Raw genomic sequence first — 23,820 nt, 5'->3', positions numbered from 1 at the left:
ATGTAGTGCAAACAGACTCATGTCTACAGTTCAGCAGTAAAGAGCAACTTCAGAGAGGAACCTTTCAGACTTACAGATGCCTTGCAGACTTAAAACTAACATGACCAGATCAGACTTCTTCAAACCTCCTTTATGAAACAGATTCTGACTCACTGATATAATCCAGGTTTAAACTGTTAACCCTGCTCCATGAAGCTCCTCTCTGGGCTCAAACAGGCGTAATCATAGATGTAGGTGGGACCCGAGTCCTCACACATGTCTTCCTCGTCTTGTTCTGTTCCTGCAGCCACAGCAGATCCTCCTCACTTCACGTCTAACTCAGTGACGCCTTGTCGATCTCACATTTAGCTTGCAGATTTGTAAAACTGTCTTAAGTCGACGCTGAGCAACATTTTTTAGCTGTTTGCTGGAGTAACTGTGATCAACGACGACCACGTGTCGTCATGTTGTTGTTTTTGTTTTTTTCTAATGATGCCCAATGGATTTTTCTCTTTGTATTGACTGGACAATGTAATCTATTGGTGTTGATTAAAAATGCCCTGGTAGCTTGTGGATTGCTAAAGTGGTCAGATAAATGTACTGTATAGCTGTACAAAGAGTGATTACAGATGTTTTAAACCTTTCTTTTTCTGTGGGTACAGCACTGTTAAAAAAAATCAAAGTGGTTTTAGCCCTTGCCTGTTTTAACTTATCATTTGGTGGTGGTCTGTATTACTTCTATTGTTATTTATATTATTTCGATTGTTGCCTCTCCTGCACTGATAAGAGACTGTAGCTCTGTGCAGGAGGTCGTACTGTAAACCTGTGTGAAGCTTTGTATTTCCCCTCTGGTTTTGGACTCAGTGAAAGTGTGATGTTTACATGTACAGTTTTACAGAATTTTCTGTTGTATTCGGGCTGTTTTTTCCCTCAATCTGTGTACATTTGCCCAGATATTTTTCCTTTTTTTTTTTTCCTCGTTTCATTGCATCGGACGTGACCTCTTTGACCTCTCGGTCACGGGGTCAGAGTGCGCCGTGGTCAGCTTGGTGTTGTGGTGGCTTCCAACATTTTTAAAAAGGTAATCTTAAGTAAAAAGAAAAAAAAAAAAAGGGAGCTTCACAACTTCTCAAAGTGGACCAGCAAAGATTTATTAAGGATCAAGACTTTAATCAGCTGTTTTAGAAAACTATCGTGGCCTAAACGGAGATTGGTGCGGAGTAGGTACATTTATTATTCTACATTAAGTGCTCAGATTCTTTTAATTTCCCGGCTGTTTTGTCAGGGAAACTCCTCGTCCTTAACCCGACTGGTACCCTGAAAAGGTACACTTTGACCTGTTGTAATATCTCCTCGGTATAACATAAAAGCCATTCCCCTCTCCTGGCCTTTTTAAGGGGAACCCATAAACCTCAGGAAATACTGAATCTCCGAGTTTAGTTTTTATCCGCTGATTTCTTCTGAGATGAGATTTAAGTCTCTAACGAAAACCATTAACATTTATATGAGATGTCTATTGTTTTGTACATTTATCATTGTGATTTAAAAGTGGAGCTTTTTCCAGTACCTGTGACTTAATATTTTGATTTTCTTTTTTGGAGTGTTTATAGGTATGGATATTTATTATTATATGTGAAACTACAAAAAGACAAAAGAAAAAGGTTGAACCTGTTTCATTTGTATGTTTCATGCAAAACTGTCCAGGTGAGATTCTCTCTGCCTCTTACATATCACTGATGAGGGACCTGTGTTTGTTTGGAAAAATAGCGCTTTTTCAGTGTTGCATCAACGCTATGAAAAAAAAAATCAACAAAAAACAAAACAACAGTGGTTTACCAACAGCAGAGTTGCAAAGCTCTCCTCTTCTCCTGAGATGTCAGTAATTGAATAAAATAGTGCGATGAGCTATCTAACTACGTGTGGTTTCATTTTTTCCTTTTGTTTCTGCAAACACCAAAATACAAAACAAACAGGTGGTTCAGCACATACAGTGTTTAATATTATGTATTTTAGGAGTTAATGTCTTTGTCCACTAGAGGGCAGCAGCTAGCAAGCTATAATGCACGTATACATAGGTTGGGGTAGACATAGTCTTTAGTCAGAGGAGATAACTTTGACTAACATTGATTTTCTAGTAACTTATCCTCACCATAATCACTACTTATGGTAACCTTACACCAAGTCTCCACCCTAAAATGTGATGATTTACTCAGGGGACTTTTGTCCTCAATAGGAGGTGAATATACACAGTGTGAGTGTAAAACAGATTTTATTTATTTATTTATTTATTTATTCTTGGTCATTGGTGTGTGCGCTTGGTAATGTTAGCAGGAATGTGAATGTGTGTGTGTGTTGCCTCAGTCGTCCACAGCGATGTTGCGGAACAGATAGGCCATGGTAGCCTAAACACACACACACACACACACACACACACACTCATTTACGTTATTGAATTATTCCCCTGAATTACAAAAAAGAAAAAACGTTATAATATTTACCATATTTATCTTAGTGTAGCACATTAGCATGCTAATAATTGATACAGTTGAAGCTGATGGGCGTTTTATGCTAACACGCTTTGTAGTGACCTTTTTTTACTTGTTTTATCAATCGGTTTGTTGAATCGGTAACAAATTGTCCTGAGGGTAAATAATATTAGCTGTTTTTAGATAATGTCTTCTCCTTTCTGTGCCATTTTTCTCAATAAATTGCGAGAACAGCCTCGCACTTAAAAAAAAAAAGTAGGGATGGTACGTTCACAAGCAAATTACAAAACACACATAAAAAGAGTAATAATAAATAAAATGTCCATGCCTATGCAGAAGTAAACGTATGTACAATATACGTAGGCTATTCAAACCCCATCTCTTTGGAAACACACCTGTTAATTCCAGTTTATACAAGTGCTAACACGCTAACGTTTAGCAGGAGTAACGTTTACAATGTTATTTGACATCTTAGTTGAGAGTGTTGGCATGGTAACGTGTGCTAACGTTAACAACATGCGATCCAACGTAAAAGAAGCTGAGGTTTATGGGAAGGTGATTCATTGTGCACGTTTTTATCATGAACTACGCCATTTTGACCTCATAGTGGCGCTAGAGGAAAGGTTATGCGATCACTGAAGTTGTTATAAATCATCCTGACCTGAGTATCTGAACAAAAACTCGTGGCAATCCTGGAAATATTTCAGGAGACAATTAACTTAAAACCGTGAATGTGAAGCGTATGCAAAGGGCAGTCAGGTAATCAACAATGTAATTAAGTCTGGAAGCATCAATATTGAACATTTTACTGAAATCTAGCTAAATATTGTATTTATTTTATTATTGTATTGTATTTTGGCCAAAGTGGAGGACCAACCTGACCAGCCACATAGAAAACCAAAATGTCAGCACAAGTTCTGAGAAGAATTATATAAATGCCCTTTTTTGCTTATCTCTCTCTGCCCCACGTTCACTGTTTGTGTGAAATGTTTTCAGCCTGTGTTTAGCTCTAGTTTAAAGGTATTCATTTGGTAAACACAAACCCTGATACTCATTCAAGTTCTGATGGGTGACCTCAGATATTCTACACAGTGATCTCGTCTCATCGAGTCTGATCTAGAGTGACCATATTTCACTTGGTTTATGATTTCAGGCTGGAAGTGAAGTGGAGATGTTGGCAGATCTTTCGACCCGTGTAGTTGTGGGAAGACGTACAGCTGGCTTCACAAACACCAAGTCTCATGTGAAAATGGACACTATGTTACACCAGACCAAAGTCAATATTTCTGCACAGAGAAAACACAACAACAATGACCTCATTATTTTTTATGCGTACATAGGTTTTACACACAGACTTTAAAATACACCGAAAGTGCCGGAGCGTCATTTCCTCCATTTTTGACTAAATACTCTTCTTTTTTGTGTACTTATTCATTGACCTTCATTCTAAAAGTTTCTTTCCTAATCACCACTTGCAGAGAAAGTATTTAGGTCGTTTACTTGGGTAAAAGTCTGTAGAAATACTCAGTTACAAATAAAAGTTCTGCCCTAGATTGGTACGTTAGTGTATTTTAATGTTGTTCAGGGTGGAGATCATTTAACTTTGTTATACTTTAGATTTTAATTCTTTAGTTCATTATGATGCATCATATTTTATCACTTCAAAAGAAGTATTGAAAGATGTTTTAAACCATTTATTTGTGTGAAGGGTTAGTTCCACAACACAGAAATACTCAACTACAAGTATAAATCTCCCAACTAAATGTTGTAACTATAGCCTAGGTACAGAGGTAATAAAGCAAAATGTACTTAAGTGTAAAATATAACATCGTAACTGTTATTTTCGGGTGGGTATTAATATAAAACATCATCTTTGATAAGTTGTTACGTGTGTTTTGTAATCAAAAACCTTCATTCTTAAACTAGTAGGTCAAAACAAAAATAGACAGACTGCATGTATGCCGCCTTTTGTCCATGCCCTAATTTCTATATTTATGCAATTTAAATTTATAATTGCTTTCCTCGCAATTGTTTCATATGTAGTAAGAAATAATTATCTAGAGTGTTAGAATAAAGCAGTACTTAAACAGGAACTGCATCATTTCATACAATCTCTCAAGCAAAGACTTTTGATACATTTAAATTCTGTTTTTTCAGGATATTTTTCTAAAAACCCCAAACTTGATTCATAAAAGAAACCCGTATAAACAACTGTGGCCTGAAAAAGAAAAATCGATACTGGGGGATTTTGTCAATGAGCAACTTTTCATGTTGACATTGAAAGTCCCTCAGTGACACGTGGACTCGCACAAGCTCAGTTGTTCATGCCGTGTGCTCGTGCTGCTGATCAAATATAGACCTAAAACAGGACGACACCTGAGACCCTGCAGACAGTCTGAACCCCGAACCTGCAAAGACAAACATAAAAAATTGTACAACCACTGTGCCTGCCTGTACTGAGAATCACACGTATCTCTCCTCTCTGAGCTGTGTAGTATGAACTTGTTGGTTATGTGGGAGTCATTGGCAGCACTGAGTCTGAGTCACTGGACAGATGCCTTTGCCCCAGATTCCCAGTTTATCTTCCAGCCAATTGATGTGCACGAGCGCTCTGTGTGGCCGTGCCAACATTTTCCACTGACTATAAGCAATTAAAGTAGATCAGAGTTTAAAAAAAGACTGACCCAGGAGTGTCATCGATCCTCACTGAGAAATATAATACAAGATATAATATATACGAACACACATTTTGAGCCAAATACACAAATTTGCTTTGTTAAAGGTGGTAAATGAATTTCAGCCGTTTTAAATAATGCGTCTGTCCTCCTTTTGCTTGACCTGAGCGCTGCATTTGATACGATTGATCATTCCATATTAATTGATCGACTGGAGAAATGGGTGGGTCTCTCCGGCACAGTACTTGACTGGTTTCACTCATACTTGTCAGACAGAAAATCCTTTGTCAGTCTTGGTCATTGTGTCTCAGCAACATTTTTGATTATGGGGTTCCTCAATGAAGTATTTTAGGTCCTATTCTCTTTTCCCTGTACATGCTTCCTCTGGGTAAATTAATCAGTCACAACAATGTCAAATTGTTGCATCTCTGTCCATACTGACCACAGTGCTTTAAATTCTCTCCTTAACTGTCTCGACGATATTGACCTCTGGATGAGTAAAAACTTTTTAAGAATAAATGGGAAGAAAACTGAAATTCTCTTCGTCAAAAAAACAAAGCGGCAGAGACTAAAATCTGTTTTTACCAGCCTCTCCAACCAAATTAAAACACGTTACAAATTTGGGAGTGATTTTAGACCGTGATCTTAATTTTATTATTATTATTTTAGCCATTTTAACAAGGTTGCAAAAAGCATTTCTTCATCTGAGGAATATTGCCATTAATATTGGTTTTTAAACCAGACAGATGCTGAAATGCTCATACATGTTTTTATTACCAGCCGCTTAGATTATTGCAACTCTCTCTTTACTGGTCACCCCAAAAAGTCTCTTAGAAAATTACAGTTAAGGACGAAAAGAAAGAAAGAAAAGAGACCACATTACCCCTCTGCTCTCGTCTCTACACTGGCGACCAGTTTCTTTTAGAATTTATTTTAAAGTACTTCTACTCATCTACAAGGCCTTACATAATTTAGCACCTACATACATCACCAACTGCCTCTCATTTTATATCCCAACCCGTGCTCTTAGATGTTACACTGCCTTGCTTTTAGAAGTTCCTAGAGTACTCCACAAGAATTCTGGTGAGGAAGCTTTTATGGCCCTAAATTGTGGAACTCCCTCCCCCTGAATCTTAGGACAGCATTTTATTTTATTTTTATTTAAAAGATTTTTTTTGCTTTTTGCCTTTATTTGATAGGACAGCTGAGGTGAGACAGGAAATGTGGGGAGGAGGGAGTGGGGGAAGACATGCACCAAATGATGGCAGACCGGGAGTCAAACATGCAATCAGTGCGTCGAGGACTGTAACCTCTGTATATGGGGCGCCTGCTCTACCAACTGAGCCAAACCAGCGCCCCTCCATTGGAATTTTTAAAAAGAAATTGAAAACCTATCTTAATCTTTTTGTCATGTATTAATATTTTTCTTTTTAATTGTAAATATGTGATTCTGATCCTGTTTTGTTAAGCACTTCGGGTTGCATCTTAGCATGAAAGGTGATATACAAATAAAGTTATTATTATTATTATTGTTATTATTAAACGGATACATTTACCTTATATATAGTTGAGTCATCAGCACACATACAACATTTTGCATCTTGTTAGATAAATGGAACAAGGATAAATGGAAAATACTAGCAAAAAGTAGTGGTCCTAGACAGCTTCCTTGAGGTATACCACAACTAGATTTAATACTTAAAAGGATCCATTAAAACTGTCTTTTTCCTACTGGTTAAATAAATGTCAAGTCAGACAGCCCGAATCCTTGTTAAGGCTTAAGATTTCAATATCCCACAAAACAATCTGTCATAAGTTAAATAAAACACAGCCCCACATTTAAGTAGGACAGATAGAACAGTGACTTGGAAAAACTCGCCCTGTTAAAGGTCATAAGGGTTTATCTGTTGTATTTCAGCATTTAAACTCCTGCTACATGTTGTAAGTGCACTGGTGTTGACTTTCTATGAAAAACTCTGAAATCATCAATAAAACAAGCTTGTTTTGCTCAAATGTAAACCTACAAATCTTGCTCTTTGTACAGGATTCTGCAGCTAAACAAGACATATCTTTATTCATGTATGTTTGTTTTTCTGCTTCATTCTAGTGCTTATTTGGTCTTTGCCTGTTTACATACATATTCTGTATATTTGTCCTTCCTTCACCTTGTTCTATAAACTTTGCACAGAGACACCCTGGGTGCCCTCCAGAGAAATAAAAAGACCTGCAGGACGGGAGAAGCCCGTGTCAGTTAAGTGACACGAGGGTGTTTGCAGCTACTTGGCCGGGATCACAGGACAATTTTAGACTCAAGTGCTTTTCTGATACGTTGCCAGGAATAGTGCAGCTTTGTAGGACGAGTGGGACGGATCATGTACCTTTTTAATTGCTTGAAGGTCTGAAAAAAAGAATTATGTCTTTGCTCAAGTAAATGCCAAAATATTTGCCCCAGTATGTTGCTCTAAATACTCCACATGCAGTAATGGAACTGTCTGACTTTCCTGTTTGAACAGAAGGATCAGCTTACAACGGAGCGTGGCTGTAGCCAGACTTTGTTCAGTCTATTCTTAGTTGTCTGAGTGCACATTGCAAAATAGTCCCTACATATTAGTTCTCCGAAAAATCGATCAAGAGAACCAGCACATTCACTGATCCTTTACAGGTATCTGTAACCCATGTGTTCACAGTAATTAGAATCCTTTTAAAGGTACAAAATTATTACAAAATTTCACAATAGATTGGTTCTACAAAGGATTTAAGGCTCTGGCTTCGGAAACCTAGTGCTACTGCAGTAATATTTGGTTAATTCAGATTTTTTTTTTGCACCTTATATCAATTTCAGCAAAAAAGTTAAGCAAGAAAAAAACACAAAACTCTCCATAAGTTAAAAAAAAACCCCTAAAACATTTCAGGGAAGCATTAGTCTCCCATTGCAGCACATGAAGCGTGACCAGATTGAATCTTTTACAATGCGCTGAGTTATTTTGAAAATGTCTTTTAAAACACCTCCAGCATGTGTAAGTTTTAAAGGCAGCAGGTGGACGTCTTTATTATATATTATGGAAGCACATGTGACAAGTCTGCAGCAGGTCCGTGTTATAAGCTGTAACTGACTCGAGATCTGATTTCAGAAATATATTGAGGTCAGCCAACTCTGGTTGCATTTAACATTTAACTCTCTGACGTACGTCACTTTGGATGAACACGAAATGAAATTGTAACATTTTAACACTTGAAGAACCAATTAAATGGATAAAAATAAATGTGCTTCAATTTTAATGCTCTACAAAAAACATTTAATTGTCTTAACAGTTACGTTTCTAGAAGCTGTTGACCCACAACCGAGCCCAGTGAGGCATTATGTAAAGTGTATTGTCTAACCTGTTGCTAATCATAACAAAGCTAAACAGATTAGGTTTGTTTAGTAAGTAGGCTGCATGTGTCCCCTCGCAGAGTTATAAAACAGCTGCTCCGCTGTGTGAATCACCTGAGCAGAGCTGACGATGAAGATTTAACGTTCATTCACACAACGAGTGCGTTTGCATGCGCACTAGTATTCTTGTTTTGATCAAGTTTTTTAGGAATCCAATCTACGAGTTATACATGTGAACATCATTTCCTGGTAGGAAACATGGATATGCTAGCAGTCCAGGATTCTCAAAACCAGGTTAAGGGCTTTTCTAGGTCAGTTAAACCCGGATATGATGTCTACATGCACACGATGAACGACAAATTAGTGCATATGTTAATACTGTTTTTCTCATGCGCAGTAGAAACCCTGTTAGATCTGGATTTTTAAGAATCCCAGTTGTGTTTTGTGCATGTGAACATCATGCTCATCACCAGTTTTGAGTCTCTTCCTGGTTTTGGGCATATGAGACACAGAATATTAGAAACCAGGTTATTCAAATCCCCGTATGACCATTTAAATATCCGGGTTGCTTAACAAAGTGTGCATGCATAAACATCATATCCTTAATAAGCCTGAAATCCAGGATACTATTAAGCATGTCAGTGTACTTTCATGATGGACGTACAAACATTGACTCTGTCGTGATCGCATATAAAGGTTTCTCATGATTTGTGTAAACATTCTGAATGACATCAAATCCAGTATAAGGCTCAAATCCAGGATTGTATTGAGCATGGTTGTTTCCATTAAGACCCAGTCTATAATCACTCAGGTTAATAACTACCTGTATGTGGGATAAATAAATCAATCAAGCAAAAAATAAAATAATCAAAGTGTGTTTTTCTGAGTGTATTTTATTTATTATCAACAGTTTCAAGTAACAACAATAAAATGAAAAAACTTTGTACATACTTTTTGTTTACTTTTGGACATAATAAAAAGATACTTTACATAGGCAGGTAGGAAAAGCAAGCTCTATTTACTAAAGGTATCAAACACCATCATCTCCACCACCTTCATCTTCAGTGACTATGAGATGGATGGTAACCTGAGGGTGGGGGTGGGGGGTTGGCGAGGGGAATGGTGGCAGGGAAACGAGTCTAAAGGGAAGTTGACGGCGGGGTGGAAGATTCAGACCTTCCACTTTCACTGCTTTCGCTGAGTTGTCTCTTTAAAACCATTTCCCGGGCGACGCAGGTCACCTGACCGTCGGCCACTGTGTAGGTTCTGTTCCTGCCACACAAAGGAAAGTTAGTTTAACCAAACATGGATTCAATCATTTTAAATGTTATGTTCATATGTCACGACCCTCACTTTAGATTTTCAGATCCGTTCTGCAGGCCGGGCTGGTTCGGTTTTGCAAAGAAAAATGAAGTCCACCAGTGGCCAGAGTCTTGTCTTGGAAGTCCTGCAAAGAACAACATAAACTTCAGGAAGGAACTCGATTTGGTGCGAGGAGACTTTTCAAAGAAAAACCTTGATATTTTTAATACCTGGGTGGTGTGGAATGATCTCTCCTGTGTACTCTGCACTGCCACAGGAGCTGTTGCTGGAGGCGGACCCAAGGCGCCCTGGAATAAAGATATAAAGACACTTTTTTAGTTAAAACGCCTAAAGATATCTTATAAAAATACAAAAATAGGGTTAAAATGAATAAATGTGTGTAGACCACTGAGTGACTCACTTCTGTAGTAATCATGGGTGGCAATGAGGGAGCCACTTGATGGAATTGCTGCCATTTTCTGCTGACCTTAGCTGGAAAACCACTCAAAGATGGAAAATGGAAATCTGGAAAGACAAATAAAAGGTGTTATTAGGCTTGGAGTAAAATAGAACAAAGGGATGCCACAATGTTTTCAGCATGATATAATTGCATTCCCTTTTATCATGTTTCCTTTTATATCTCTTGCATTTTCTGTATATTGTTATACTCCGTCTTTTAACAGTACTTCAGCTAGTGCAAAAGTACAAAGCTACTTGAGGAGCCATAAGGACATCTGCACAGTAAACATGTCACTCTCGACCCCTTTCAGGGAAGCTTCTGCTGCGTGCATTCATGCCCTCTGTGTCTCTCCATTCCTGTCCACAGACCCTCTATGCAGAGTGATAAATCTCAAGCCAGCTGCTTCCTAGAATCTGGTTTCCCATGACTCAAATAACAAGAGAGTGTGTGTGAGAGAGCGTGTCCGCTCCACATGTCCTGCTGAAGTTGGATATCTTAGTACACGAGCTGGCTGCGTGACCAAGGAAGATTGTGCCAGTGTCGTAGAGGACGTATTTGTAAAGCACATTTTTAATGGCAAAAATAAAGTTAGAACTAAGCTTAACCTTTATCAGAATGTATTGGCAGTGCAGCAAAATAAGCATGCACATGTTGTGGACTTAAAAGTAGAACATGTTTTCTGCCTGGAGCCTGAGAACCAGACTGAGGCTGAAAAGCTTAACACCAGGTGAGCAGCAGATGGCTTTGGGGATTTCAAGGAGCAGACAAATAAGCATCTGCGTCTAGAAAAACAAAGTGCTGACGCATAAACACACCACTTACAGAATGACAAGAGGGCAATTTAACCTGAAAACCAATACTAACTTTTTGTGTTTTTAAAAATTAATGTAGAACTGCAGAGAAAATATTCAACAAATAGAAAAATATGGATATAATACAAAAGTATTCAAGTGTATTTTATACAAAAACTACTTTTGTATTTAAACTTACGGACTAATCAGTTATAATCCTTAAGGATGGCCGCTGTTTATAACATATTATAGAGGTTATATCTAATCAATAAGCGATTTTAATCTTTCTAATCTTTATTTTTTACCTACCTTGAAGATTGAGATGCTGTAGTTGGCACCGGTTGCGGTTGTAAGGTGCGGATGGCTCGAAGTAGAAGAGGTGCTGGTTGTTACAAATTGCCCATTTGTGGAAGATCTCTTTGCGTTGACCCTCTCGGTCGCTCTGCTGCTGGAATTGTGAGGGCAATCAGACGAGCGTGGTTTTATAGGGTCTGTCCTCGGCGCGTGCTGCTATGGCACGGGGCGGGGACTGTTGCAGCTCGAGTTACAGAACGTGCTGTTGTTCTGCTCGGCGGTTTGGCCGGGAACCCGGTGACACCAGGCAAACGGAGGCTTTAATTAACCCGGTGATGTCAAAGTCTAACGGATAAAACCACTTCTCCATGTTAGCTAGCAAGCGAATGTTAGAATGCTACTTTAGCTTCAAGCAGATAGTTCGACACAAACTGTTTGAAATAATGCTATTTGATCTAACGTGACATTTAAATCAGAAACTTTGATTCAGCCGAACGGTTAAGCGAACGTTAGTCTTTCAACAATCTTACAGAAGGTTTAACTTTATATATTTTTTTTAGAGAAGCACGTTTATAAGAGTAACGTTAGCTGTTGACTTTGGACATTAAACTATTCGTGAGTCGTGAGTGAGTTGGTTAAGTCGATATCAATATAAATTAATGTAAATATAAATCGATGTTATTTTACCACAAAGTCAAAGTAGCAACACAAACATTCATGTACAAGTATTCCTTTTCCGCGGCGTTAAAGGTTCTACATCCATCTGTAAAGATAACTGTCCCTGGTGGTCTAGTGGTTAGGATTCGGCGCTCTCACCGCCGCGGCCCGGGTTCGATTCCCGGTCAGGGAACACGTTTTTTCTGAACCTGCTCATCGAGACATTTTTCCACAAACTTAATTAAAAAACTACAGATGTAAATATGTCTGCCACTGCAAACGGTGTTTTGCAAGTTATCAGATGTGAAAAAAAAATGTATGTTTAAAAATGATGGTTTATAAACTGATATGACAGACTATGGACATATTAACTGAGTGTGTATGTGTATATAGTCTTATAATGTATGTACGTTACTGTTCCTTGCCGAATATCTTTTTTGTGCTATCTTTATATATATATAAAAAAACGTTCTATTTATTTCCTACTTTATTATTCTATTTCTATATTTACTGGTTCTGTTAATGTATTGTAGATGAAGCTACAGATGCATTTCATTGTGCAATATAATTACCAGTAATTTAAAGCTGAACCTTGAACATTTAAGTTAATGTTGTTAACCATTGTAATACTCCCTCGTAAGGCGCTATAGCTGAAATTAAAATGAGCTTTGATGTCATTAAAGGTGGATAAACAATGTTATTAGTTATTAGGGACACCTGCATCTAGGTTCTACATAATAAAACAGACATGTCAATTTTGTAGCCTCTAGCGCCACCCTAAGGCTCAATATTAAACAACACTACCCCTGACAGTAGCCAAGGCTTTACAGACATTTTCTTAGAAATAATAGTAGCGAATTGAATTGCGACCATCCTCCTTAACTAACTTAATTTAGTTATGTGACTATCAATGACAACATACATACACACGCACACCATTCAATTGACTTTAATTGAAAAATCTTAAAGTACAAAAATACTTCATGTTAGTAATATTCTCTTTTGTTAATGTCACAATTAATGTCAATTAATGCATACTGTGGGTAATTCGGCTCATGTGTGAAGAAAGGACAGCAATGATATGTCAAAATCAATACCTCTTAAATTACATTTATCCAACAAAATATTTGCACATTAAAATACTATTTTAACATTAAAGTTGACAATATTTCAAACTGAATACATTCTATAAGTCAGAACAAATAAATGCAATAGTCAGAAACAACAGTGGACAAATTCACACAGGGACAAAATAACTTATTTTCATAGCTTTGCAATTCATGAAGAAATGAATGTAAATGTATGAATTCATCCAGATTTGTTCAGAGGGACCATCTCATGTGCTGTTGCGAGAGAATCTTCTTTCAAACCCTGCGGTGTCTCCGTTATTTGTTGAATTGCCGGTCACTTTGTCCTGTTGTGATCCACACAGGAAACAAGTAATCAGTACTCACAAAGTTCAGAACAGTGTGTGCTCGATGTGTCTGCAAACTCACCTTCACATTGCCAACCATTTCCTCGAAAGACTTGAATGTATTTGAATGTCTGTGGAGAAATGAGTACAGAAATTACAAAAACATGTTTTGTGTTAACCTCACAAATAAAAGAGTAAGCAGTAAATATAGGCTGAGTATTTGTGTTTTACCTCATGGCCGGCACACTGATGGTGTGGCTGAGGGCGCTGGGTAGGAGACAGAATGTGACAAGTGAGGTTTAACAACAAGAAAATAAAAAAGCACACAAAAGATAACACTTCTTCTTGGTTAAAAAATGTGTAACTAATCACTGCTATTGTTAATTTGCCACTTGCTTTATGGTGAATAAAATCATTAAGTATTCTTTAAAATATTGTCATTATCAGACCATACAAGACATTTTAAGATTTACTAAATGTACTTACACATACAAACAATTTGCAGAAAAAATAAAAGTAGACATACAGCAAAAACATGGGCAACAAAGCTACACAAAGATAAAAAGTAAAACTGATAACTATTATACAAGTACAAAGTTAATGTGTTGTCTGTAAGCAAGTCCAAAAAGTGTAACAGCAAATCTCTATTATATTTCCTGGATAAAATAATTGGCTAAAAATGATTAACTGGTCAATCACAATGAAAAAAAAAGCTAATTTATTTAATACCCTACAAAATATATTCATATGAAAACAGCCACAGCTGAACAAAGATGAAGCTTCCTTTCAAATCTCTATATTTTACTTGAGATTTTAGAAGTAAAATCTTAAGTTACTCGTCACTGGAAACACACAAACACAGACGCACACACACACACTGAGGCTCATTCAGCACTCCTCTTCAGATCATTCAGCTTTATTACATGACCTCAGTTCATTCTCAACGCTCACAGATCTTACCGTGGTGGGCCCGGGAGAGGCAGAGCTCTGTTGAGATAAAGGCAGACACACAGATGACGTCCCACAGGCGTGTGCATCAACATGGAAGAGAACAACAGACTTATCAGATACTGCTGCCGACGTCCAGCTGTACTAGTGTGATTGGATTACGGTCGCTTAACGGTCTAAACAAAATGTAACACAGGAGGCCTTCGAAGTTAGAGTGATTCTCAGCCCAACACATTCTTTTTCCTCTATAGCCTCTAAAAAGGATCGTGAAAAGATTATTGTGACCTCCTTCACAGAGAGTTCACGGTGAGAAGTAAATAAGAATGAAGCTAGGACACTCACATTTAACTTTGCCATTAAAAATAATATTTTGCCCTTAAAAAATCCTGGTAAAGAAAAGAATATTTGGCATTGACAACTGAAACAAGTTTTACTGAACAGAAAATATATTGTTTCTTATCATTAATATTGATACTATTTTGCATTCAGATTAGTTTTTCTTACTTTTTCCTACGTGTTACTCTTTTTTCAGGGATATTTTTTGTTTTTTAAAAGAGGTTTGTTTTCAGTTCCAGGGCTTTTTTGTATGCTGTCCTATTTGTTTTTGCAGTCTCATTGCTTTTCAGGTTCAACTATCTTAACAAAACATTAGTAGGCATTAAAATGGCTCTGAAATTTACTGGTATAGCATTTTCTCAAAGCCTAAACATGGTATTATAATATTATTCTGTCTTATAATTAGTGTTTATTGTATAAGTTGAGATATGGCAGATGAACACCTGTAACAGTAATTTTAAGCATCCATTTGTCATGATTCTTAGCTCGTCTCCTGCCATTCAGTCTCCATATTTTTATGGCCATTAACATGCAGAGTTTTGCGTTTTTATACCAATTGGAAACAACAATCACAAGCTAATTTCTATGGCTCCTTACGGGTTGTTGTGACTAACCTTTTTTTGGCCAAATAGAATTGGAAAACTATTGAACTTTATGTTTTCAGGAAATACGAGCTTTGCCACTCTCGAGTGTACCTCATCTCTGTCAGTCTCCTGGTGATGACCATGCCCATGTTAGACAAGGCAGAAGATGTCACCTGGCCTGCATGAGAGAGACTCTCCCGTGTCCTCACATATCTACAGGTAGGAAAGAAGTAGTACAATCAAATAGAGCCACAACACATTTTCATCACACAAACAGGAGATTACATACAGAGAGCCCGAAAGTATACAGTCACACGCACTCACAACAGAAATTAAACAGTTAAAACCAGGCACATTTACGCCATGGCAATGGTCCATCAAGCTTCAAACCAATGCTTCAGGCTAGCTCTGCTGTTGCCTGTTAATACTACAGCTCCCTGTGCTAAGTCAGGTTGTAAGGCTATTAACAGGGCATAGATCCTATTTGACCAGGAAAATCCCATCACTTGTTTCTCTGAAGAGATCCCTCCTTCACATGTGAGCAGTGTACAAAAACTAGAGAAACACGATGGCCAACACTCACGCGTTGGAGTGGCTGATGTCATCCAAAGTGGCCGAGGCTGTGAGATATCTGAAACAAGAGCAGAGCATGCACAAGTTACGGATTATGACCCAGACTTAAGACAGAGACCACATAAGTAATTAGTGTGCTTCCCATGGTTATGTAACTGTGTCACACTAAGACAATGCGTGGCAAATGTCCTGCCAGCAGGGTGTCTTAAAGCAGATAAGACAGAGGAGGTGCATATTGCTATTGTTTTAATCATACAACAGACCTTATTGCCTCTATATGCAATAAAAATGTCACATAAAAAGCTACACTGCCAGTGTAAACATGCAACTTACGGGGCTGAGGTCTGAACTTCTTGCCAGCCTTTGGACAGGTTCTGTTTGATGTTACTGAGAGGACCCATTCCCAGCTGCCACCTGATGTCTGCGGCATATTTTTCTTTTGCAAAAAGCACCTGCCGCAAGGTCTGAATTTCCTCCTCCATCTAAAACAGTAACCGGAACACATTACTTTTTATTATCAACATGTTTTTATTTTAAAGCATAAAAAAACTGAGTTACATCACCTTTGAAAGTTCAATCCGTAAATTGTCTAAGTCCTCCTCGGTTAGATCTGAGGGCGATAATCCATTTTCTGTTATCCTTGTAGGATAGTTCATGGCTGAAGAAACAGCACCATAACCTAACAAAGAAAATGGGCCAATAAATATTACATATCTAATAGATAGACAGATACTTAGATTGATACATACATAATACGTAAATAGAAACAGACATATGTCAGTCATACTTAGGAGACCGTTATGTTACAATGTGTTAGTGTATAAATATTAATATCAATATAATTTAATTTTTTTTATAGAAAATCTTAAATGCGGTAGTATCACCGCGACCCTTTAAAAAGGAAACATTTAGACAGACATAAATATTAGATAGTAAAGGATACACTTTAAAACACAGTAAATACACAGTCGGAGCTGTCCTCAGTGCTGAACTTCAGTCTCTGTCCAGCTAACTGAAGCTAGCTGGCTAACAGCTAACGTTAGCTACCTGTTGCTTACGTAGCTACCGTGAACCAGCGTCGACAACAGCCAAAACACGCAATAAACACGATACATGCCGATTTAACCTAACCAAAATTCATGTAAAAGATAATTATGTGTTACCGTAAAACTTTAAAAGTCTGATATGAAACAATGTGGTGTCTTACCTGGTCGGTTCATCGCTGCCATTTTTAACTCGGAGTGTTTACACTTGCTAGCTAACTTAGCAGCCTTCCGCCCCCATCCACTCAGCTCAACTAGCAGGAGGAGGGCAGGAGCTAACAGGATCAATGAGGCTGTTTACACACCCACACACACACGTTTACACACTCACCCAAACGTGCATCATTTATTGGATCACACTTTCTTTCTTTAAGATGTAGGCTAAAAAGCTGTCCTGCAAACCAACAGTACCAATTCATCAGTGTAATTGCACATTAACATCCCTGTACACTGTAATGGCACATTTACTATTGTGAAGACTGTATGGTACATTAACACCTCTATCTCCCTTTAATATTTGTTTACATTTTAGATATACAGTATGTCAGTTTTATATTTGAGATTTACTTAAGTAGGTTTACTTTTCAGATATATGTTAGTTTATATTTTAGATGAATATAGTTGAGTTAATTATTGTTGGAATAACTGTTAGAATTCCTGGATGTATATATTCCTTTCTCTCTTCTAGTGTTAGGGCAATTTTTGTTGTGTCTCTATTTAGAATGTATGATAAGATATGACAAAAATAGTATCATCTTCAAACGACATAAAACATGGGGCTGGCCTAGTGGATGGTTCTTTGTATGTTATCATCTAATTATGAGTTAAGAATTCACAGGCAGAGACCCCAAGTACAACAAAATAATAAGTACTGCAGAGGTATTCAGATCCTTTACTTAACAAAAAGTAGTTATTTCAGGATTTAAGATACTTCTGTTATAGATTCAGAAACTTACTGTAAAAGAAGTCTACAAATGTACGTAAATTATCAATAGGTAAAAGACATCGCCATACATATAGTCTTCTACAGTATTTTTTTTCTGTACTATATTGTTGGGCAATTTAATCTATAACAATGTATTGTGTCTTATGATTATATATGTAAAATTAGTGGTATCTTGGCTATGTTAACTGCAGCTGTCAAATAAAAGTAGGGAAAAATCACAAAGTTGCCTCTGGGATTAGAAAGTATATCTAATATAAACTAAAAAAATTAAAAAGTTTTTTCAGACAAACGGTACTTGAGTAAGTGTACTTCATGTTCCAAAACATACACAAATACATACAATATTTATGTAATCAGACCTGCCTTAAAATGTTTGACAGTCGTGCTATTATTGTAAGATAACTTAGGCCAAAATGTATATTTATTTTGACTGCAAGCGAAAAGGCTGAGAACACAATCCTTTTAAGATATCATGTGTAGACAAGTGAAAGTGACAAATGTATGTAGTGACAATTTATTCAATAAAACTTAAAATCTGTGTTGTGTAAGTTCGGATCAGTCCACTGCTAGAAGCAATGCTTAAGGATCTGTGATGACAGTTACACAACCTCTCCTTTTAACAGTAACTCTAGCAGCCTTATACGTGTTGAAAAGAAATTAGATACAATATTAAAGTTTTTTATGTGTACAAATTCTCATCTATAATGAGGATCCCATGACAAGGTGGTAAAAGTAAGACATGTCTCCATCTCCTGGCAGAACATCTCGTCACAGAGTGTCACAGTCTGCTGCAGAAGTAATGAAACAAAGATTTAAGTCATCTTTTTTGATACATATTAGCCAGAGACAGTGATAGTAGATCATGTTACAGTGAGATAAACAGCTGTATAAAAAAGACAACATTTTAGGATGAGGATTTAATGTTTGGAATTTTGGGAACACTTCATATTAAGGTACTCACATTCACCATTAACTAGTTGCTTATTAACATAAAAATTAGTCGCATATTGGCTCTTTATTAGTCATTATAAAGCATGTATTAATGCGCTTTTCTTCATAACCATGTTCTACAATAACTAGGCCATTAACTAACACTTTTCCCTCACTAAAGTCCTAATTAGCGCTAATAATGAGAATGAAAGGAATTTTTTTGTACAGGATTTAAAGCAAACCACACTGACTCTCTCTAATTTCAAACAACCTCTGAACACAGTTAGGAAGTCTCTTTTTGTGCAGTCTGTGAAGTTTAAAGATCAATTGAATTTAAGAGCATGTAAATAAATATCTGTGCATTGGTTGGTTTGTAATAAGCCTATTGATTTACTGCTCTCTTCTGTAGCATGAAAATTGGATTAGTATTGGTTGGATTCAAAAACATCTGTCATATTAGTATATCATATTAGTTTTGATCTTTAGTATCATATAATATGGCAATAGTTAAGAATTTGATAAAGAATTCAGCTGCACACTGTAGTGCTACATTTTGACTGATAATATGTTATTTTATATTTATGTAAAATCCATACATGTTAATGTTTTAATACTGTAATTGGTCAGGGTTGTATTTATAAGTGCATATGTGAATGCTCCATTATAATCCATGCTGACTGCTTCCAGTGTCTTGTGGTTTTATCTGTATGTGTTTCTGTGTTATACATAAGATCAGTCATTGTGGCCTTCATAAATCCAGTTAGATTTGAACCTTCTCCAAACGATACAAACAAGAACTTGCACCATGTTGTTATCATCCCTGAGAAAGAATTTGATGAGGACACAATGTTCAGGAACATTTATTCAACAACAGCAAATCAGATCAATGATCCACTTGTTTTCTTCCAGACACACAATTACCATGCTACAACAGAAACGTTAAGGTTTATACTTTATATGGGCCAAGTGTATGTACAAGCGACCTGAACCATTAAACCATTCCTTGCAAAATGTCATGGTCACATTACAACACCATACCAGTTGAAATTATAGCCAATCATCATTTGAAACATGACAAAGTATGAAATAAATAAAACTCCAAAAATGCATCATATAACCATTTCACTATAGTTACACTATATACTATGTTGTATTTTTATGGAGTCGTTTCCTGATCATTGATCTATTATAGTTTTTTTAAACACACAGTGCATTCAACTTAGAACATTTACAGTAGCATTTTTCAGTATCTCAATGAAAAAGCCATGACAGGAACATCTATGTTTAATCAAGGGTTACAGGAAACATCATACAAGGGCCACAGAGGTCAACATCCATACCGTTAATAGCAGAGGGTGGGCGACAGGAGCTCACCAATTGTAAACCATTGAAACACATTATTAGCAGTTATGAAAACTGACAAAGTGGCAAAGATGTTCATGGCAATTTATGGCAAATTTGCAAACGTGTGGCAATATATGCAAATTCAGAAGTATGAAAAATCTAATGTCATTTTTACTTGGAGCTGCCTGTAGCACTGGCTCACAGATGATATGCCGTACGAGCTTCTTACTCTACAAGGATTCAAAAAAGTCAACAATGATAAACGATCACAGCATCGGACAAAATGTCAGCAGACTTCAGTTCAAAACACAAGGACTACAAACGCGATGAAAATCATATTCCTCCCTACCTAACACACTCCCATGTCAGCTTTATTTCCCAGCCATGAAGAGAGTAACATGTTTTTTCCACATCACATTTACCACTTAACATATTCAAGACAGCTTAGAGTTAAAAAACATGTCACCCTCTGAACCACGACTGCTGCTGTTAGAGATCATTATTTCTACATGTTAACAGCTGGATTACCTGCAGCGTCTTGGCTTCATTACAGATCATGAAGGAAGCAAGATTAAATAAATATCTTTCGGCCTCTATAAGTTGGGACATAAATCATATGTGTGAAAAAAGGAGACAGCAGCAATTCAATTATTTATCATCATATTATTTCAATAAATTCTGGATGCTTTAGCTCACCTTGCTAAACTTTAGTCAAATACGAATTTACTAGAAATTCTTGTAAGGTTTAACTGAAAATAAGAACGTGAAAAACCTTGACACATTAGCTCATCCATCTGGGCTGAAACCTGCTATAAAAGATAGAAATGATGAACCGACATAAAAGTTACCTTGAAATTGAAAACCTGTTCAGTGCTGCAGGAATGATATTAAAGTAGTCTCAGTCCTGCAGAAATGGGCTGAAGCCGAAGACAGAAAAGCCAATAATGTTTAATAACTTGAGCAGAAATATTACGTCAGCTGCTGTTTATGAAAGACCGCAAATAAAGCTCTTTGTCTTAACATCCTCATGATTCACAATAAAAACACTCAGGGGAGCACACTAAAGACACAAACATAGTGCCAAAGATGATCCGTAGATCTGACAACTGCAGGTGGTGTTTTTAACTGAAACAGTACTGATGAAGTAAAAATTGCACTAATATATGACAACTCTGTTGTTGAAGGTTAAATGATGGCACCGACCACCTCTGCAAACATCTCTCTAACCAGCACCTCCCTGAGCCATGGCTCTCCTTAGCTTTAGCATAAAATACAGTCACCCCCTCTTCCTCCAACTTTTTACTCATTTGAACATATTGCACGTATGTATGCACCTACATCATGAGTCTTGCAAAGTAAAAATGTTGCTAAAGATGAAAGAAAGTCTGGAGACCATGTTTTATAAACAGTGCATGCTACACCATGATGCAAAATGTGGGAGAGGGGAAGTGGGGGTAGGCGACCTGTGTGGTTAAAGGCCAAGAAATACAAAAGAAGAAATAAAAAGGAAACAATTAAGCTGTTTCTCTTTTCTTCTCGTACTGGGGGGGAGGGGGGATAACTTGCGGACCAATCAGGGAGGGGTGTAAGGGATGTGACTTCATTAGTTCCTTTCATGGGCCATGCTTACTAGTCCCTCTCCTCCGCATGACTCTCTCTTTCTGAAGTGGAAAGATGGATGCCCCTCTTTCTTTCATCTCACTGAGGTGGAGAAGGGAAGCAGGCAGGGCCGCAGGCCAGGATCGACAGGGGACGGGGGGTTAGTTGAAGCCGGTGTCAGTGTGGTAGGAGTGGTACCCATCCGATGTTAGCTGGGTCGTCTCTGTGGCTGATGGTTGCAGCATTATAGGGTCTCCCCCTGCCTCTGCTTCAACAACATAAACAAATCAGTGTTTGCATTCAGCCTCCTTCTTTTAATCACCCTTGAATATATCCAAAACCGGAGTGGCGGCACAGGCGATTCAGTCTCACCTCTCTCGTCAGACTGCAGTTGAGCCTCCAGGTCCTCAGGGGACACATAAAACTCCTGGTCCTGGCCTTCCCGAGGCCGTGGTTTACATTTTCCACAGCAGCAGTTACAGCAGCAACATAGGCAGCAACAGAAGTAGCAGCCGGTGGCCAGGCCGCAGAATACAAACAGAGCCTGCAGACAAGCACAATCATGAGATGAAGTGTCAATGTGTGAGCAGAAAAAAAAGACAAGGGTCACCAGAAAAAGAAATCACAAAGCAAAAAGTAATGTAGTCTTACCTTTGCCCACCAGCTTGAAAGGACAAAGTAAGTGTTAACATTCTCCTCTCCAAACTGCTCGGCCACATACAGTCCCAGAGAACCATATTTGTCATAAATGTTACGCTTCGTGGGGTCATTCAGGATTGCATGGGCGTTGTTTATCTCCTTGAACTTATCAGCTGCCTCTGGATTGTCAGGATTCTTGTCAGGGTGGAACTTCAGCGCCAGTTTCCTGATGTAGAGAGTGGGCAAAAAAACCCAATTAAATAATACTAATCATAGCACATATCTCTGTTGTAAATACGTGAGGTCGGTGACGTCAAATCTCACCTGTAAGATCTCTTAATATCATCTGATGTGGCCACCTTCTCCACTCCCAACACGTGGTAGAGAGACTCGCCGGCGGTGGACAGAGAGCGCTGCCTCTGGTGCTCAGCCATGATGCCTCACGTTCACAAGCTGGGGACAGAAACAGAAAAATAAATGCTTGGGTTGAGCTTTGTAAGAAAACCAGGGGGACCAGATCAAAGATATCCTATTTAACACGATATACTTGTTAAAAAAAAAATATCAAGACTAAAGTGAGGCCTGTGGGATTGAATCCTCATGACTGCAGGCAACAGCTGGTCTCTATTAAATCTGTCCAGTGCAAGCTGTATATGGAAGCACTCAGCTCAGTTTGAAATATAAGGATAAAAAGTCAAGGAGCTGTGAGAGAAACATGCAAACCTTATAATAAATTTCCTGCAGTAATTTAATATTCACAGTTTTCAATGAAATTGCACAAATGACATAAATATTTTCTACATGATTATACTGTAAATGTAACATCTTGGCAGGGCCAGTGACTGCCTCTGCTGCTGTGAGTAAATCAGTAACTGACATCCATGCATGCTGCCAGAGAAAAAGAGCCAATTGAAATGATACTGCAAGTAAAAAAAAAAAGATGTAGCCATTCCTGACAATGTAGCTGCTTCCAAATGGGTGTCATCTTGACACAAATGAATGGCCACTGGTCGATTTGAAGCCCTGTGTACCTTATTTCAACATTTTAACCAAAAACTGTCCGGTCTGACCAGGGTGCGTCAAATTCGCCTTTGTTTCGAATCGCATCTCGTTGTAAATTGTCTATACGAAGGATTAGACTGTGATACGATGCTAGGAGCATAATCTCTATGCAAGCATCATCAGCAGCACTGCTATAGCGCACAGCATCCATGTTGGTTTGCTTCCTGGCCTGTTCTTGATGCAAGATAGGGATGGATCGTCAGCATTAAATTTCAAGGGCAGGGGGCAGCGTCTCGAGGAAAAATAAATGATCGAAATGCACCTTTCAGTCTCACCTTTCAGTCGGTCTGATGCGCTGCAACACTAACGATCCCAGCAGGTTGAAATTTTAGACAGTGTAGCGTGACTATGGCTGCATCTCGCACGTACCCGGACCCTCTCTGGC

General features: G+C 37.9%; 3 protein-coding genes and 1 non-coding gene across 7 annotated transcripts; 1 reads left to right on the top strand and 3 right to left on the bottom strand.

Annotated features, from left to right (window-relative positions):
- Positions 1-9,395: 9,395 nt before the first annotated feature.
- On the bottom strand, positions 9,396-11,509 carry ppdpfa (pancreatic progenitor cell differentiation and proliferation factor a). Of its 2 annotated transcripts, none has more exons than XM_069660476.1 (5): positions 11,376-11,509; positions 10,237-10,340; positions 10,046-10,123; positions 9,867-9,960; positions 9,396-9,785 (listed from the first exon to the last, which is right to left on the bottom strand). In XM_069660476.1, exons 2-5 carry the CDS (start codon positions 10,289-10,291, stop codon positions 9,653-9,655), a joined length of 360 nt encoding a protein of 119 aa, XP_069516577.1. In that variant the 5' UTR covers positions 10,292-10,340; positions 11,376-11,509; the 3' UTR covers positions 9,396-9,652. The 2 variants fall into 2 exon arrangements, with proteins under 2 accessions (XP_069516577.1, XP_069516578.1); XM_069660477.1 differs by having other exon boundaries at positions 9,396-9,779.
- Positions 11,510-12,138: 629 nt separating this feature from the next.
- trnae-cuc (transfer RNA glutamic acid (anticodon CUC)) lies at positions 12,139-12,210 on the top strand. The gene has a single exon. It is a non-coding gene; the product is annotated as a tRNA-Glu (tRNA).
- Positions 12,211-12,968: 758 nt separating this feature from the next.
- Positions 12,969-17,148, bottom strand: LOC138589875 (tumor protein D54-like). The gene is made up of 9 exons (XM_069660350.1): positions 17,080-17,148; positions 16,436-16,551; positions 16,206-16,354; positions 15,883-15,930; positions 15,411-15,512; positions 14,392-14,418; positions 13,663-13,698; positions 13,514-13,562; positions 12,969-13,431 (listed from the first exon to the last, which is right to left on the bottom strand). Exons 1-9 carry the CDS (start codon positions 17,099-17,101, stop codon positions 13,354-13,356), a joined length of 627 nt encoding a protein of 208 aa, XP_069516451.1. The 5' UTR covers positions 17,102-17,148; the 3' UTR covers positions 12,969-13,353.
- Positions 17,149-19,635: 2,487 nt separating this feature from the next.
- Positions 19,636-23,820, bottom strand: dnajc5aa (DnaJ (Hsp40) homolog, subfamily C, member 5aa). 3 transcript variants are annotated; one of them, XM_069660822.1, is made up of 5 exons: positions 23,698-23,820; positions 22,698-22,826; positions 22,386-22,599; positions 22,107-22,278; positions 19,636-22,002 (listed from the first exon to the last, which is right to left on the bottom strand). In XM_069660822.1, the coding sequence occupies exons 2-5, from the start codon at positions 22,805-22,807 to the stop codon at positions 21,896-21,898; spliced, it is 603 nt and encodes a 200-aa protein (XP_069516923.1). In that variant the 5' UTR covers positions 22,808-22,826; positions 23,698-23,820; the 3' UTR covers positions 19,636-21,895. The 3 variants fall into 3 exon arrangements, with proteins under 3 accessions (XP_069516923.1, XP_069516922.1, XP_069516924.1); XM_069660821.1 differs by having other exon boundaries at positions 23,711-23,820; XM_069660823.1 differs by having other exon boundaries at positions 19,636-21,999; positions 23,711-23,820.

The sequence above is a fragment of the Semicossyphus pulcher genome, unplaced genomic scaffold, assembly GCF_022749685.1.
Source record: "Semicossyphus pulcher isolate SPU_LCO1_2020_fin unplaced genomic scaffold, fSemPul1.0.p SCAF_13, whole genome shotgun sequence".
Taxonomy (NCBI): Eukaryota; Metazoa; Chordata; class Actinopteri; order Labriformes; family Labridae; genus Semicossyphus; species Semicossyphus pulcher.
The sequence above is the reverse complement of the archived record's forward strand: the minus strand, read 5'-3'. Positions and strand labels throughout refer to the sequence as shown.

Coding starts and splice junctions, on each gene's coding strand:
- ppdpfa (XM_069660476.1), bottom strand. CDS start 10,291: ATGGCAGCAATTCCATCAAGTGGCTCCCTCATTGCCACCCATGATTAC. Junction 10,124..10,236: donor CACCCATGATTACTACAGAA/GTGAGTCACTCA, acceptor TCTTTATTCCAG/GGCGCCTTGGGTCCGCCTCC. Junction 9,786..9,866: donor AACGGATCTGAAAATCTAAA/GTGAGGGTCGTG, acceptor TTTGTGTGGCAG/GAACAGAACCTACACAGTGG.
- LOC138589875 (XM_069660350.1), bottom strand. CDS start 17,101: ATGGCAGCGATGAACCGACCAG. Junction 16,355..16,435: donor TACGGATTGAACTTTCAAAG/GTGATGTAACTC, acceptor TTACTGTTTTAG/ATGGAGGAGGAAATTCAGAC. Junction 13,563..13,662: donor ATCAGTGTGCCGGCCATGAG/GTAAAACACAAA, acceptor ATTTCTCCACAG/ACATTCAAATACATTCAAGT.
- dnajc5aa (XM_069660822.1), bottom strand. CDS start 22,807: ATGGCTGAGCACCAGAGGCAGCGCTCTCTGTCCACCGCCGGCGAGTCT. Junction 22,279..22,385: donor TTTCAAGCTGGTGGGCAAAG/GTAAGACTACAT, acceptor GCTTGTCTGCAG/GCTCTGTTTGTATTCTGCGG. Junction 22,003..22,106: donor ACTGCAGTCTGACGAGAGAG/GTGAGACTGAAT, acceptor ATGTTGTTGAAG/CAGAGGCAGGGGGAGACCCT.